Source organism: Ziziphus jujuba, chromosome 2 (assembly GCF_031755915.1).
Source record: "Ziziphus jujuba cultivar Dongzao chromosome 2, ASM3175591v1".
Classification (NCBI taxonomy): domain Eukaryota; kingdom Viridiplantae; phylum Streptophyta; class Magnoliopsida; order Rosales; family Rhamnaceae; genus Ziziphus; species Ziziphus jujuba.
Window position 1 is genome coordinate 12,066,896 of NC_083380.1, and position 17,757 is coordinate 12,084,652.

The following is a 17,757-nucleotide window of genomic DNA, read 5'->3' on the forward strand; positions in this document are numbered from 1 at the left end:
TGGGGGGAAAAAAAAAGCCACATGTCCAAACAGGCACAAGATAACCAAGATTTTCAGCTTAACCTACTTTGGAAATAGAAAAATAAAACAAGTATAATTATTATTATTTTTATTTATTTATTTATTTTGAAGGAACGAGTAGTATATATAATTAAGCTATTGGTCTTTGAAAATTACGAAAGGTATAAAATTATTAATATATGTTTGGTTTAGATTTTTTTTCCTTTTTCTTTTTTGATAAATATATATTTGGTCTGTATGAACCTTAACCAAATATGAATAAAAAATCTTAATTATTGACTTCAACAAGAAAGAAAATGACATTGTTGTAGTAGACTTTGGCTCTTATACAATATCCATTATGTCCTACAGAGTCATAAGTTAGGAATCTCAGAGCTTGCTTCCTGTGGTGAAATTTTCATATTACTATTTGTGAAAGTGGGGAAAGTGAAATTAATGGGTTTGACTAATCTTCTTACAACAAATGGATCATCACTTAGAAAACCACTTTATCTTTCTGTTGACTATCTGTCCTATGTGGAAGAATCCAAGAGAGGAAAAAAGTAGCCAAAAAAAAGAAGAAGAGAAATATGAAAATATTATTTTGAAATTTCTCTATTAATTATATAACTCAAGGTCTTAATTTAGAATTCAGTCTCACTTATTGAATCGTAATAAAGATTAGGTGGGAACAACATACATTCACTTCCCAACAAAGAATCACTTTCAAAATGTCACATTTCCAAATTGCGCTTAGCCTAAAAAGCATGGTTTAAGTTTTCAATTAATTAATTGCCTCAAAGAACTTCAAAATTGAATCTTGCTTAACAAAGTAGACATCTCATCTCACAATCATCTAGCCTCATAAAGGCTAATTAACCCACCTAATTGCATGCTATATTTATGTTGTAACAAAGAGTTTAGAATAGCAATAATTATTAGAATATTTCAGATATAATTATATAGTCTCTACAAAGTGATTAGGAAAAATACTTTCAAAGCATGGTGGTTGCTTGTGCATGAGGTTGCTTCATGTGATACATCCTAATCCAATGGCCTTAAGCATTATTAGTACATAGTGCTAATTATTTATACATCTTTCTGCACCTTTTTTTTTTTTTTTTTCAATTCCAAGTTCTAATAATTTTAATTTTATCCAATTTTAATTAGCTTTCTTTTTTATTTTTCTTTTGAGAAATGATAATTCTCTTGATCTAGTTACTCTAACCAACAAAAAATTAAAAATTAAAAAAAAAATCATAATACTGCTTAAATAATAATAAAAATAAAAAATGTAGGCTTTTTTTAAAGGCTATCTAAAATTGACATTCGATGTAGCTTTTATTTATGGGATGTAATTTTTTTTTTTGTTTTTTTTTGGCTAGATCATGGGATGTAATTTGAAAGCAATAATATTGGTTCCTATCTCAATTTTATTATTATTATTATTTTTTTGACAGCACTTAGTTTTTGTTTTTTTTTTTTTTGGAGGGTGGAATTCTGGTGTTGAGGGTCTTAAAATACGTGGGTAGATAGCATAGACTAGAGAACCGTGGTCGGTGGAATAAATATTATCATTGAACATACAAACATAAGAAAAGATATGTTTTGTACAAGTTGTATATGTTATGGTCCCCAATTGAGATCCTCAATTTAATGTGCCTCATCAAACTTTAGACCAGCATGATTTTATGGGGGTCCTGTTCTGATCTCAATGTTTTATCACGGTTCATGGACCAAAAATTTTGTTGGACCACATCTAATTCCATGTTCCAAAATTACTTGGCTAAACGATTTATATTTTGGTTATCTATTTGCTATTGCTAATGAACAACATTTTAGGGCCATAACCCATATAGCATACATATTAGATACTGTCATATTAAAATTTCAAAAATATTAAAGTCACCAAACTTTTTATTTATCAAATAATATGATAGGATGTTATTGGTTGTGTTTTTCATGAATTTAAAATTTAATTTTTTTTTTATCAATTACTAAATGAGAAATAAATGTAACCCTAGTGATATTGTTAAAATTTATGCATTTTTTTATTGAGATATAAATGAGAAAGAGGTGAATAAATATAATTCCATTTTGGATGTTGAAATTGATCTAATTTTGTCTCGCAGAATGTAAGGTGATTTGCTGAAAGTCAAGAAAAACAAACTCGAGGCAGGGTTGAACTTGCTTATTCTTGAAGCATAATACAGCCTTCTTTTCTTTTTCTTTATTTCTCTCTCAGCTAAAATTTTTATTAAAAAAAAAAAAAAAAAAGAAGAAGCATTTTTTGACCTCTATATACATGTGCTGTAATATGAAACATAAATCGATGCTTGATAGATGGCCTTGTATATCAGATTTGTGATGAGCATTTTCAATGCTGGAACTTGGGGGAACATCTTGATTGTCTTCTTCTACATGCATTTGGATTTATTTAATCAACTTTTTTTAATTAATTAATTTTTAACTCAATTTATAGAAATATTTTTGTTTCTTGTTTTTTTTTTTTGGGATTACAATATATTCTAACTTTTTTTTTACGCTCAACCTAATTATATATATATATATATATATATATTTTTTTTTTTTTCAATATTCATCATTTGAAACAAAGTCCTTATCCAAACATGGATTAAAGTGTGAGAGATTTATAATATCTATAATTAATATGATTAATTATTAAGCATGTTTTGACCTTATTCAAACGATATTTCTATTATAAAATTTTTTAAAAATAATATTCAATAGTTTACTTATCCTATCATCCATGTCACCCCTTTTCAAAGTTTAAAATCTAACTTCAAGACACTAATCCTAAATCACTACACATTAAACTAAGGACTAAAGAATTAATGTATAATATTATAATAAAAAAAGAATTAATGTATAAATCCGTATTCATTAAATAAAAAACAAAGCCGTTAGTTACCTTTCCAACAAATTGTAGCGGGGAAGATGGAGTTTATCAATTTCAGATAATTTAGATTAAAGCCTAATTAAGTTCATCCTCTTGCGAAAATTCGAGTAATTTTTATCTATTATTATCATTATAAAGCAGTGGAGGGAAAATTAGTTTATACCTCCGGAAATATAAACATCCAAAACACATTAAAATGTTGGTTTTAGATGTAAGTTGTCTTTAGCAAATTTGTACTTTTGGAGTACTAAAAATGTGTTCAGGGTGAAGAATCTGTATTTTGTCCTCAAATTTCGAACATAAATTAAAATAAATAAATAATTAAACTTTATTATTGAACTGTCTAAAAGAGACTTGAAAGAAGTGACTTTATTGTTATTTTTCTTACAATAATGCAATTGGAATATTTTTATTTCTTGATAAAAAAAAAAAAAAAAAAAAAGTGAAAACCTACTCTCATTGTGGTGGAATAATAGAAAGGAAGACAATTACATTAGAAGTGACAGTCTCTTAGAAGAATAAGCAATGAACCATATTTTTCAACTTCCATACGTTTTGCTCTCTGACTTATAAACTATCAAACAAAAACTCATTGACCAATAAATAAATAAAAAAAAAACCCAAAAACAAAATACATAATTTGATATTCAAATGAAAGGTATATTGACCCTCTTAGCCAATTACTTCAATCCTACTTTAGGATCTATCTTCTTTTTTTTCTTTTTTTTTAATTAAATTATGATTTTTCATTTCCATAGCTCTTTTTAGTCTCATCATGCTTTTTTAAATGTCAAAATTGTCCCCCAAAGAGTTGAAATCTTTTAAAGACATTAAGATATCACATCACATATAATAAAAAAATATAAATATATAATTCTTTTTCTTTTTTCACATTTCTAAAATTTCATTCACCCCTTGTCACACAATCTCTACAAGTTCGAAAATATCATCAACACCCATTTCTGATCATCATTGAAATTCTCAATAGAACAAAAAAAATAAAAATAAAAAAATGCAACTTCAAGTGCGCTAGACAAGGAGGACGTCATGAGTGACATTTTAGTAGAATTCAGGGAGATGAATGATATTATTGTATTCTATAATATATAGTTTTTTTTTTTTTAGGTAATGTATAATATATAGTTTTTTATACTGTATTTAGTGAATATACTTTTTTAAATTAAAAATAAATAATTTTAATTATTTATAAATATTGATTGACATATCATATTAAATATATAGTATATATATATATATATAATTTAATGGTATGATTAAAGTCATCTATTGTCTTATGAGCTAATTATAATTTTTTAATCAATAATATTATTTAAATATTAATTAAATTTATTTATTAAAAATACATTTTAAAATATTATTGATTATCATATTTATATCATTTAAATATAAAAAAATACATATTTAAAATGACAAATGGATTAAAAATATAATCTAATTAAATGTTACTATATAATTGAATAAGTAAATGTCATGAACATTTTAATAATTTTTGCATTATTAATATATAGTTTCTTTTAATATTCATTACATATGAGAGAGAGAGAGAGAGAGAGAGAGAGAGAGAGAGAGAGAGAGAGAGAGAGAGAGAGAGAGAGAGAGAGAGAGTGTTTAATCTTTGTAATAAAATAGTACAAAATAAGAAAAAAAATAAAAAATAAAAAAGGGGTAACAATAAATATGGGGAGGGAAAAAGAAGTCAGGAAGGAGGAGGAGGAGGAAAGAGAGGAGGAGGAGACCAAAGTGGGTCAGAAGCACACGTTGTGCGCAGGCAATTCCATGTGCCCACATGGATGATTGGAGTAAAAACCATAGCCAACTTCTACAAACCACAACCAACTACGACAACAATAGCAACAATAGCAACAATAGGAAGAAGAAGAAGAAGAAGAACTAATTATTCTGACCCAGATTTCTACCAACAGAACTTGCTCCGATTCTTCTTTCAATAAAGAAATTTTTGCTTTTTTAAATTTCTTTTTAGACAGAGAGATTAATTTTTGTTTGGAAACTGCCAAAAAAAAAAAAAAATGAAGGAAGGCAGTGATGGGTTTGTGAGAGCGGATCAGATTGATCTGAAAAGCTTAGATGAACAGCTTGAGAGGCATATGAGCAGGGCTTTGACCATGGAGAAAAGCAAGAAGCTGAGAGATGAACAAGGTAATACCAACAATTTTCTTACTAGTACTGCTTCTACCACCACCACCACCACCACCATGTCTTTTCTAACCCCCAAGAAGCAGAGGCAAGAATGGGAAATCGATCCCTCCAAGCTCATCATCAAGGGCGTCATTGCACGTGGCACCTTCGCCACCGTCCACCGTGGCGTCTACGACGGTCAGGATGTTGCCGGTGTGTTTTTCTTTCCTACCCACTTCCAAATTTTCAATTTTTATTTTTATTTCTTTCTTATGAAATTTCTCCTTATTATTATTATTTTATGATATTGTTTTTTATTTTTTCCCCCATTTGTTTCTTTCAATACTCATTTCTTTTTATTTTATTTTTTATTGGTTTATATAATTTTTTTTTGGTTATAATTTGATACCATTTTCATTGTTTTTATTTTTGTTATGGTTAATACCAACTTGGGTTTGTATTAGAAATGTAGTTGGTGTGTAGGATTAAGGTTGATTTTGATGCTGGTTTGCAGTTAGCTGAATATTGAATTTAGTTGGACCAATTTGGAATTCATCTTTTATTTGATTATGGCTCTTCTATGGTTAAGCGGGGCAAGCAATTACAATGTTGCTACTTTTTTAGGACCTTTTACAATTCTACCATGAGCGAAATTCTGGATTTATATAATGGTTGACTGTTTTTTTTTTGGAGGAGTTAAGCGATTGGCGATCGTAATTGTACTCTTACTGAATCCGTGACCTGCACAAACGGATTTCGGATGAATTTGCTGGTGACAGCAAAGAAGTTGGATGCTGGTTAGGCTGTTATATTTCTGAAACTTTCTTGTGATCCCATCTTTGCTGCCTGAAAATATTGTCAACTTGTACATAAAATATTTCAAAATATATGTCACGGCAGATGAAATTTCTTTCCTAATTTGTCATTATGTCATCATCCACCATCATCATCATCGCACGTTCTCTCAATCCAAATCGATTTGACATTATTTTAGTTGTAATCTAACTTTTTTTTCCCTCTCTTTAATTAATATTGAATTTGATGAATGTGATGCATTTGTCATAATAGACTGAAAATTCTTCTTTTGGGTTTCTATTGTTGACCTCAGTGAAATTGCTAGACTGGGGTGAAGAGGGTCACAGGGCAGAAGCTGAGGTTGCTTCACTAAGGGCAGCTTTTACACAAGAAGTTGCTGTCTGGCATAAACTTGATCATCCGAATGTTACTAAGGTCACTTTATATCTATGTAACTTCCTTTGCTTTAAATTCTTTGTAGTACTTGCACTTCTAACTTTCATGATGGAAACATTTTGAAACTCTTCTAACTTTATTTCATATTTTATGGAAGCCTTGAACAGATCAGTTTGTGGAAACTCTTTTAACATCTTTAGGACGGAGTAGTACTGCATCAATAGAAAACTTTACAGTCTACTGGCAGTAAAATGTCATAAGATAACCGCTGTTCTAAATCTTCCCTGTCACTGTACTTTTCGTTGATATCCTAGGCTAGATCCTCTACTACTGCTGTGTCACGGTTACAAATAAAGAAAGATTCATCTTTCTTGGCAGCTAAACTATGCTGAAGAATAGTTATTAGATTTATGAGAAACTGTTGTAGATTAGTAGACATATTATTTCTTTTTTTCACTTGTGTTGGAAATCATGCATGCTACTATGCTAACTGGGATAGGATGCAATACTTATGCTTTTCTTTAAGACATAGCAATTATTTTCTACTAGGTTTAATTCCAGATAGGTTCTTAATATTATGGTCTATTTTTTTTCCAGTTTATAGGAGCAAAAATGGGCTCGGCAGAACTACAAATTCAGACTGATAATGGTCTAATTGGCATGCCTAGTAATATCTGTTGTGTTGTTGTGGAATATCTGGCTGGGGGTACTCTGAAATCTTACCTTATAAGGAATATGAGAAAGAAGTTAGCTTTTAAGATTGTTGTCCAGCTGGGTCTGGATCTTGCTAGAGGGTATTTCTTATCTCTTTTCGCATTTGCTGTCCTTTTCTTTTCTTTGTCATTATTGGAATTCACCCTATTACTTCAACATTATGAGTTGGCATTTTAAATAATGAAGTGTTGAGTTCCAGCTAAGAACTTGGAAAATGATTGTACTATGATTTGCAGTTTGAGTTACCTTCACTCGCAGAAGATTGTTCACAGAGATGTAAAAACGGAGAACATGTTATTGGACAAGACACGTACAGTAAAAATTGCCGATTTTGGGGTTGCTCGTGTTGAAGCTTCAAATCCTAATGACATGACTGGGGAGACTGGAACACTTGGTTACATGGCTCCTGAGGTATTTTTTTCTATCCATCTAGATAACATTAGTTGGTTTAATCTGGGGTTTGATTGTCCATGTCTAATTTCCTTCAGAATCATTGTAAATATAAATCTTGCCTTGGGATGGAAGTGAAGCATTACTTAGCGTATTGAGGGGATATTAGTGTGCTTATTGATTGTTTTGTAAATTTAGAACTTTGCAGCTACAAAAAATATTGAACTTGTATCCAATGTTTAAGCTAAGACCTAAACAATAATGCATGATAAAACTAGCTTACTGAATGAACATTTCAGTGACTTGTCAGCTGGGTGGGCTGCAGGTTCTCAATGGCAATCCATATAACAGGAAATGTGATGTCTACAGTTTTGGCATCTGTTTATGGGAAATATATTGCTGTGACATGCCATATCCCGATCTTACTTTTTCAGAAGTAACTTCAGCTGTGGTTCGCCAGGTGAAATATCATCTACTCAAGCATTGTCCCTTGTAACTTCGTTAGAAAATTAATCCCGAGCTGTCATTTCATCTTTGAGTTTATATGCAGAATCTGAGGCCAGATATACCGAGATGTTGCCCAAGTTCCCTAGCAAATGTAATGAAGCGATGCTGGGATGCCAGTCCAGAGAAGCGGCCAGAGATGGATGAAGTTGTTTCAATGTTGGAGGCAATCGACACATCAAAAGGTGGCGGCATGATTCCTCCGGACCAGGCTCAGGGTTGTCTCTGTTTTCGCAAGTACAGAGGGCCGTGATTTTCCTTGCTCAGATGAACAACAGGGATATAATTATTTTTATCAAAAATATCCAATCCGTGTATTTAAGTTGCCAAAATAGATATATAATTTGGATATCCAAAACCAGAGGTTAAAAGGATGCTGGTGGGTATACTCCAAAAAATACATCTCAGTTTGTTGGAGGATGTAAAGTATTTGTAAGTTCTTTTAATTTTAATTTTAATTTTTTTTTCTTTTTTTTGGGTTTTCAACTACCTCTTTGTAAGATCTCCCATCATACACTATTAATAATATTGTTATGATTCAGTTGATCATATCACTTCTATATTGTGCTTCTGTGCTTGGCTTTTTGGTTCTTAAAAAGCAAACTTTGCTGACTCAAAACTGATTTCCACGCACTCCTTATGACATTATGTGTGTGATGCACTAATTTCTGCAAGGTCAATTTGGTGTTGAAAAAGAATACATATTTGATTTCATATGCTAACACAAACTCAAAGATCTACATGTGAAATCAAGGTAACACTTTCCAATCTAAAACAAAATAATTGTATTCCATGATTGATAAGAAATTAGAAATACAAACAAAAATGCCGAAATCCAGATGTGACCAACTTTTACATGGTGAAAAATTCCATAAATAGCCATTGGCATTAATACAGTCCCAATATGAAGCTTTCCCTCGCCCCCCCTCTCTTCTTATACTTACCATCATACTACTTCAAACCCCGCCCCAACAGTGAAAAAAAATAAAAAAATGTAAAGGCAAGAAAAATATACTTACCAACATAATTTAATTTTGTTTTGATTTTTTCTTTTCTTGTGGTAGGTATTGAGTAGAAAATGTTTTTTCATCATGTGGTCCTTCTTCGTTTTTTGGGTTTATTTATTATTATTATTATTTTCATGGAAAGAAGCATGAAATGGACCAAATATATAACATACATGCATGCATTGGAAAACAAGAATTTTTTTTTTTTTTTTAATAAAGGGGAAAATGAGTATTTTGCATGCAGATATAAAAGAGCTATAGGGCCTCAGAGAAATGATCATGATCAGCATTGAAATCAGCAAGATGGTTTTGCCCTTTCTTTAAGCATTGGAGAGTTGGACCTCAGATCTAGGCTTTTCATCTTCATCCCACTGTGTTGTCTTGTAGTAAGTTGCATAAAGAATCAGTTGAATCAATCCTGAGCCTGTCCCTAATGCATTGGGAATCTGCCAAAATCGTTGAAACAAACAAAATGGGTACATTATTCAATTGCTGCGTATAGAATCAGGTTTATAGAAAATCGATATGATGATTTTACATTTAGTATAAAATACAAGAAAATCCAAATAGTTTTACAATCAGATTGACTTGATATGAATTTAATGTATGTATGTAAATTTTTATTTACCAAGATGTATTGATCAAATTTAAGAAGAGCATAGACAACCCAAACGACTCCATTACAAAAGTTAGCTAGTGAGAGAAAGAATGGCATGTACTTCACACTCTTTGTCTTGATAACCATACGCTGCATGGCAACAAAATTAAAGAATAAAATTATGTAATTTTTTTTTTTTTGGATATAAATATATATATCCCCCAAAAAAAAAAAAATGATCAAAACAAGAAGTTATTAGCATACCATGACTGTCAATGGTGAAGCATACATAATTACATTGAAGATAATTGCCAGTATTCCAACAAACATTGATCGATCATCGGTGTTATGGAAAGCATTCAACGTAACAACAGCGATAATCGTCACAAAAACAGCTTCAATCGCCAAAATAATGAGGATCTTTCGCTGAAAAAAAAAAGGATGTTTTTGTCACTTGAATTGTTTGTGTACATTCATTTACAGTTAGTCTGGCTAACGTGAGAATAAATAAGTTTAATCATTTAAAACTGTTTGATTATATGTCGCGTAAATACATATAATTCAACAACTTTAAATAATTGAACCATTCATCCTCATGTATATAAATTTATATGTAAATATGTGTTCATAGATTTTACTTAACTCGATTTGCCCATGATGAGTAGATAAAGAAGATGGAAACATAGATGAATTCGATAACGAAACCAATGCCGTTGATAGTTATGACAAGAATACTATCTGGATGGACCATAGGAAGGCCATACAGTACCCACATTGCACAATTCAGTACAGTTGCTACGTATGGATCTGGCTTGAAATCTTGTACTGATTTATGCTTTATTATTGTTGAAATTGTTGGCCTGCATTCATATATATATATATATATAATCAAAATCATTAATAAACTCCTATTTATTATGACAATTACAGAGAGATCATAAAGATTAGAGTAATTACGATGGGGAGAGAAATAACCCGAAAGAGATCACATTTCCTGCATGAAAACGAAGAAGAAAACTTTTAGATTACTATTGTATTATAATTAGGTTAATGAAATAAAAGTAGATATATATATATATATATTTTTAGATATTAGGGTTAAGAATTTAAATTTGAAATCATTAATCATTGATCATAAAATAGGTTAAGTAAATAGATAATTCACGTGCCTCAACATTTTACATTCTTGTGAAGTTTCCCTTAATACTTAGTAAACCCCAAATGGCTTATTTGGCTTTCATAAAAACTTTTCCCAAAAAAAAAAAATAAAAAAATAAAAAAAATAAAAAAAATTCCTTAGAAGATATATAAAATAGAAAATCAAAATCTCTATTCACTGTTTCTATAGATTTCAAAAAAGAAAAAAAGAAAAAGAAAAATCCACTAGCTTGGTAAAGCAATAGGGGAAAATAAATACAGTAAAGCAATAAAGAAATTAAAAAATATAAAAAAATGCAAATAACTTTAATTATATATAATAGTTATAGGAAATGAATTAGGATAATACAAACTAACCTAGGATCCCTACAACTGTTCTAACGGCATCTGTGTTAACCATCTTTTACATGTAAAGAAAAGGAAAACGGTAAAAATATGAAAACCAAAGCAAAGGAAAAGAAAGAAGAGGAAGAAGAGGATGAAGCAGAGTAGAAGAAGAAAAAAAGAAACAAGAACGAAGTGGGTGTGTTTAAAATGGAGATGAGTAAAAGAAAATGATAATGAAAATTGGAAGACTAATCATTTCCTAAATGCAATATTTATATATAAATGAAACAATGAGAGACTGTAATATCGGAAATGTGTTTAGCTGTACGGATGACAGTAAGTTTTGGGGAAATTTAAGAAAGAAATTAAACAATGCTAAGTGAGGGTTGTGTGACTTTTTTTGTTGACGTGACCAAATTCTTGTCCACATATATAATAATAGTGTTTTGATGAGAGCGATGACACAGTCTCTGTCTCTTTCCCTTTTTTCTGGATATTCATTGGAAAGCCAAATTAGCCTATAGACAAGAAGACTAGCTATTTGCATGGTTTAATTTGCTAATTTATTCTTGGTTATTAGTTATTAACATCAAACTTGTTACTCCACAATTTACACTATATCTACTCTCTTAACAGTAATTCTTCTCCTTGCTTCTTGCTCAACTCTATTTTGTATAAATGCCCAAATTTTTCTCCAAAATCTTATTTAGAGATATCCTATCATGTTACTATATTACTATATATATGTAATTTTTTAATTTTTTATTAGGTTCGTTATTATAAGGTGTTGGAATTCATAATTATTTATATAAAAAATAATAATTTTATTATTAAACTGTTTTTAAAATGATTGATCTGTTTTATATTATTTTTTATTGTTTTGTTAAAAAAGAAAAAAGAAAAACATTATAAAAAGAAAAAAGAAAGAAGTGATAATTTCAAACTGCCAATGAAAATATACTCATTTCGATAAAGAAAATTAGGAATTTCATTTCACATTTAATTTGTCAAATAGGCGTGAATATTGGATGTTGTACATTAATTCTTATCAATAATAAACAATAAATAGCCTCAATTCAACATATATTATTAATTTGTTAATATTTTGATCAAAAGAGAGTTCGTTCTAAGGAAAAAATAAGATAAAAAATTTAAGAATATACTTAACATATAAAAGTACCTAATTAAATTGCTTCTTGAATTACGGTTTTTAGCTTCGTCAAATATAATATAGTGAGAGAGTTTTCTTACTACGCAAAATAATTGACGTGTTTTAACAAAAAAGAATTCTCAGTCTCATTTTTATTCCTGGATCGATCAGTACTGAAGGTTATCAATCTATTATTATTTTTTTTTCCCCACTATATACTAAATCAACAAATACAAGTTGAACTTTTTTCTTCAACAATTGTACCGTATAGTTTTATTGGAACAATTCATATTGTTAATTATTTGGTGTTTACTTCAAATTGACTAAGCCTATAACTATAAATCTCCACTTACCTGATTCTAAATTTCTGATTAATCCTATAACTATAAATCTCCTTTTACCTAATTATTATATTCCCAATTTCAAAAAAATAAAAAAATAAAAAAAAATGAAATAATAATATACTATAATGAATTAATTGAATTAACTGTATTTTAGTACTCTATACTTTGGTTATATTGCACATTGGACCCCTTAAGTTTAAAATGTTTCATGGTAATCTTCAATTTACAATTTGTTCATTAATTTGATTCTCTAATTGACTAACATATAGTTTAAAAATTGAAAAAAAAAATTGACTTTTTTTCCAATTACAAGCAAGATAAGGAAAAAAATAATAATTAATTAATGAAAGAATAGTCAAGTTCCTCTTTTTTTAAATTTTTTGTTAGTCAATTTATGAATCAATTAAAAAATTGGATTAATGTAAAATGAATTGTACATTAAGATCTAATATAAAATGTTTAAAATTCAAGGATCCAATCTAACCAAAATATAGGGTCTTAAAATACGATTAACTCTATTTCCATAATAAAAAAAAAACAAAAAAAAAAAAACTAATAGTTATAAGCCACGTTCTAAAAGAAACTAATAATTATAAAGCAAATACATTGTACATTATTGCTGTTTTAAATTTGTCCAATTAGTTCAAGGATTAATCTACATGCAAGGCTTGTATGGATTTTCATTGGTTGGCTGTTTATTGATTGATATTTTACAATAAGTTATCAATTTTTCTTTTTCTTTGACGAGAATCAAATTGAAATGGTTGTGATTGGCAACGTTGAACCAATGATAACAAATACTTTTTGTGAATGAAAAAATTAAAAAAATTAATAAAAGTACGTAGTCAAGTGGCTTTAGTAGTTTTCATTTTTTTAAAATTTATTTAACATTATTTTTTTTAATGGTTCAATAGTTTTCACTTTTCACATTGTTATTAGTCCATTGTTTGGTGTGGTAAGGATTCTTCTAACGCACCTTTTATGCATTGTTACCAATCCGACAAAAAGTAATGATAAAAAAAATAAAATAAAAACACTAAAATTCAAAAGAAAATGAATGCAAGAAATAAATATTCTTCATCTACCACAATCTATAATTATCAATATTCTTCCAAGTTTGGACAAGAAAAATGGTATTAGTCTATTCATTGATGAATAATTTAAAACATAGAGATTTATATAATGAGGACAAAATAGTTTGATGTATTAAAGTTAAATTAATCCAGTGAGAATATCTTTTTTTATTATCGATTCTCTGGTTGTTGACATCTTAATCATGATATGATGATAATGTTAACCTTCATATATGTAATAATGTCATGTGAAATGAATTGGAATAAAACTTCAATATTTTATTATTTATATACAACCTCTATCCTGCCTTTTTAGATATATGGTTCTAGGTCCATTTATTTGGGAATGCAACTTACTAATGCATATATAAATATATATATATATATACATATAGAAAAATTTTACGGTACGGATTACATCTAAATTGATTTTTTTTTTTTTCAAAAAGTATTAATTTTTGCTGTATATGTGTAAACATCATAAATAATAAAACTGATAATTTTTTCTAAAAAATGTCAACTTAGATGTGATCAGCATATAAACAAATCCGCATCATAAAACTACTATATATATATATATATATATATATATGTATAATCGCCTTGTTTTTCCTTTTCTGACATTAAAAGGGGCAAAATTTGAATGCTTACAAAAGAAAATAATAATTTTATAACTAGCCCGTCTGATAAACCAGCACATTGTCTAGCAGCGGGGTTTATCACAGACATTAGAGGAAAGGAAATAATATAATTATTATAGACTTATGTAATGTGATATTAGTGGTCCACAGCGTAAGACTATATGAGTCAACCAACTTAAAGGAGTATTCTTGAACATCATATGTGAATAATGCTTCAACTACCATAACCTTATTAATTTTGTCATTAGTCTTCATCAAAGACATAATATATTTAAATTATAGCTCAAGCTTCTTTTTTTTTTTTTTTTTTTTTTTTTTCATTTGATGCCCCTCAATAAGTTCAGTAGGTAGAAGAATGATAATGAAGATAGATTGACAAAATATTATCTTTGTTTATGAACAATTTTATAAATTACCATTACTAAGTCCTTGTCATGAAGACAATTCAAATTAATAGTACCAATTAATTAATAGCTGGTGAATATTTTGTTTAAACTTAGTTTACAAGTAATCTTAGATAGGACCTGAAGTTTAAAGGCTGTTGGATCTTGGCCATCCATTGGTACAATCAAGAAAAAACAACAAAATTGAGATCTATGCTTTTAATAATTAAATTATCAAAATTAATCCAAAGAATGCCATTTAAGGCACTGCAACTGTTAAAGAAATTGACAATACTTGATATCTACATTATTAAATAAATATCCATTGCCTGGAATTATTGGACCTCTTTATAGAAAAATTTCTCCTTTTTTGACAAAAGAAGATGAGTTCCTACAAACCTAGTTTAGAAAAGTTTGTTGAATGATGATGCATTCTCAATCCCTTTCTAAGGATAAGAACAAAATGTATAAAAGCGTTTTCCTTCATATTGGAACTAAATCTCATACCCTAAGAAATCTTTGGTTAATTTCTTTGTGCCTCCACATAAAAATAATGAAGCATAAGGTCATGGATGATATATATATATATATTTTTTTTGGCTAAAATAGACAGAAATGGAAGAGAAGCAAACCCACTCAGCTTTATGGCTTGTATTTTGTAAGTTTCTAAAGCAAAGCCAATCCACATGGCCCTCAAATTTTTAGGTTCTTCCCAGCCACTATTTATTATTATTATTTTTTTATTTTTTTATTTATTTATTTTTTGGTATTTCCAAGTTGAATTTGAAAACTTGCATGTATTGGAATGAAATCTAAAGTTTGAATAACGCTAAAAAATTCAAGAATGGGTTCACAAGTAGACAATGTCACTCTCTAACCTGAAGGACCAAAATGTCATTTTAGCCTCATATTTAAGCCAAAAACAAAATTGAAAATAAGTGGTAAGGTTTTAATACAAAAATAGACAAAAAAGCAGCCTACTTGTAACTCAATACCATTACCACCTTCAGTTTCTGCTTACACACCCCACAGAACTGAAACCTCAACAAACACATGTCAATAGAGTTCTGCTTCAGCTCAAGCTTCTTCTTCTTCTTCTTCTTCTTCTTCTTCCTCTTCATGCTTAGTACCAAACTGAAAAAATCTGCACAAACTAGGTCTTGATAAGATCGATGAAGTGGATGCATAATTGAATTTCCAGTTTTCCACAAAGGATTCAGCCTCTGGGTCTATGTGTTTGATAAGTATTGGACAAGATTCGGGGCAAATTGTTTTCCTTATTTTGAACAATTAAATTAGGAGCCAAAAAAAAAAAAGAAAAAAAGAAATTCTACTGGGCTTTGTTTTGTTTTTGCATTAGAGCTGAGAAATCTTTCTGGGTTCTGTTTAAAAAAAAAAAAAAAAAAAGAAGAGATTATGGTAATGGAGATTGTGATCTCAGTGATACTTCTGTTTGTGGGTATTGCTGTATTGGTGGTGATTCATGTTTGTATAGTTGGTAGAGCATTTGGAAGAGGGAATCAAGGTATGGTGAACATGGTGGTTCAAAGAAGCAGCATTGGGAGCAAAAGAATGTCAAACGAGGACTTGAAGATGCTTCCTTGCTTTGATTACGTGGATGGAAGAGATAAAGGGTCTAGTAGTAGCCCTGTGGATTGTGCAGTTTGCTTAGAGAATTTCAAGGATGGTGAAAAGTGCAGGTTGCTGCCAAATTGCAGGCACAGTTTTCATGCTCTGTGCATAGATTCATGGTTGTTGAAGACACCCATTTGCCCAATCTGTCGAACTTGTGCAAATCCACCCAAAGTTGATGTCATTTTGGGAGAAGGAAGTAGTGTTTCAGGGCAATATGGAATTGAATTGACATAAAAAAACATTTGTGATTGATTCAGAACTGTTGTATGTTTTTTTTTGCTCTTTTGTTTATGTTCAAGTTTTTACTCTTCAAGATCACAATTTTGCAGGTGAAGCTTACTTTGCTTTGCTTTGATTTTCTTCTTCTTATTCATTCATTCCTGCGATCTTTTAATTCATGGAAGGCATGAAAATCAGGTTATTACAAATGGGTATTTAGGAAAAGGAAAATTTTGATATCAGAATTTCCAATTTTTCAGTTGTTAGACTGTGTCTCGGATTCTTTTTGTGTCAAAAAAATGTTGCACTTTCTGTCCGCCACCACCTCCTGGATTTTTGGGGCAAAGTTGCAAAGCCAAAGAACCCCCCCCCCCCAAGGGGACAAGGCATGCTTTGAACTTGTCTTTTGTATGGGAAAGTTGTTCGACAGAAATTTTATTGGGGTTGTTGGATTTTGAATTTGATCTAAAAGGAGCAGCTTAGGGCAATCATAGTTTCGAATAATAACAAGAATATCGTTAGCATAGCATAAAACATGTGACTTTTGGTCGGTAATAACATGTTACTCTTTTTGAAGTTAATTTTTTGGTATGGTTCACCAAGTTTTTGAATGCCAATGGCTTTTGCATTGATGTCCAACCATCTTCTACTCTCTCAGCTGGCATTGAAGGGAGAAAGAGAGAGAGAGAGAGAGAGAGAAAGAACAGAGTAAGAGTGCAATTGTATCTAGCATAAACCCATTTTCTTAAAAAATACGAAATAATGCACTTTCTCGTTAAAAAACCCCATTTCTCAGAGAACATGGAAATGAATGAGATTGGCTGTTTCTATCAATCAATGTTCAAAATAATAATAAAGCCAATCGGGCTATTTTCAGCGTACTAGAACAATGCTGGAGGTCTCTCTACAAAAACAAAAAGATAATTTGGTATTTTGAATATAGAGGAGCTGTGCCACTCCACATTCGATTTGTGATTGGCAAAATGCTGTATCATGACAACCCAAATGAATGTCTTGTAACATCAAATGTCAGATTCCATTATAACATCAAATGTCAGATTCAGTAATCACTTTCTGCCACTTCATATCGATTTGTGATTAGCAAATTGTTGAATCATGACAATCCAGACGAATGTTTAATAACATCAAATTTCAGATTCCACATTAGTCTAGTTAAGAAAATTTTCTCTTTGGACCTCATTTTACCAAAGATTGAGCTACTTTTGATTCTTTTTCTTCTTCCTCTTTTTAATTTTCTTTCCCTCCCTATTTTAATTTTCTTTCCCTCCCTACCTGCTGCAAATGATTGAGCTACCAATTATGGTGACGCTCTGCTCCTTGAGCAA

The 17,757-nt window shown here is 29.9% G+C and overlaps 3 protein-coding genes across 4 annotated transcripts; 2 read left to right on the top strand and 1 right to left on the bottom strand.

The window, feature by feature from the left end:
• The first annotated feature begins 4,606 nt into the window (after nucleotides 1-4,606).
• On the top strand, nucleotides 4,607-8,438 carry LOC107405705 (serine/threonine-protein kinase STY13-like). Of its 2 annotated transcripts, XM_025069178.3 has the most exons (7): nucleotides 4,607-5,290; nucleotides 5,779-5,874; nucleotides 6,186-6,307; nucleotides 6,866-7,062; nucleotides 7,219-7,393; nucleotides 7,698-7,832; nucleotides 7,923-8,438. In XM_025069178.3, exons 1-7 carry the CDS (start codon nucleotides 4,969-4,971, stop codon nucleotides 8,127-8,129), a joined length of 1,254 nt encoding a protein of 417 aa, XP_024924946.3. In that variant the 5' UTR covers nucleotides 4,607-4,968; the 3' UTR covers nucleotides 8,130-8,438. The 2 variants fall into 2 exon arrangements, with proteins under 2 accessions (XP_024924946.3, XP_015868278.3); XM_016012792.4 differs by lacking the exon at nucleotides 5,779-5,874 and having other exon boundaries at nucleotides 4,609-5,290.
• Nucleotides 8,439-8,646: 208 nt separating this feature from the next.
• On the bottom strand, nucleotides 8,647-11,213 carry LOC107405701 (bidirectional sugar transporter SWEET5). The gene is made up of 6 exons (XM_048474114.2): nucleotides 10,997-11,213; nucleotides 10,439-10,475; nucleotides 10,125-10,341; nucleotides 9,746-9,907; nucleotides 9,512-9,631; nucleotides 8,647-9,329 (listed from the first exon to the last, which is right to left on the bottom strand). Exons 1-6 carry the CDS (start codon nucleotides 11,037-11,039, stop codon nucleotides 9,204-9,206), a joined length of 705 nt encoding a protein of 234 aa, XP_048330071.1. The 5' UTR covers nucleotides 11,040-11,213; the 3' UTR covers nucleotides 8,647-9,203.
• A 3,963-nt stretch (nucleotides 11,214-15,176) lies between these two features.
• On the top strand, nucleotides 15,177-16,563 carry LOC107410095 (RING-H2 finger protein ATL74). Its single transcript, XM_060814414.1, has one exon. It carries the CDS (start codon nucleotides 15,974-15,976, stop codon nucleotides 16,424-16,426), a length of 453 nt encoding a protein of 150 aa, XP_060670397.1. The 5' UTR covers nucleotides 15,177-15,973; the 3' UTR covers nucleotides 16,427-16,563.
• The last annotated feature ends 1,194 nt before the right edge of the window (nucleotides 16,564-17,757 follow it).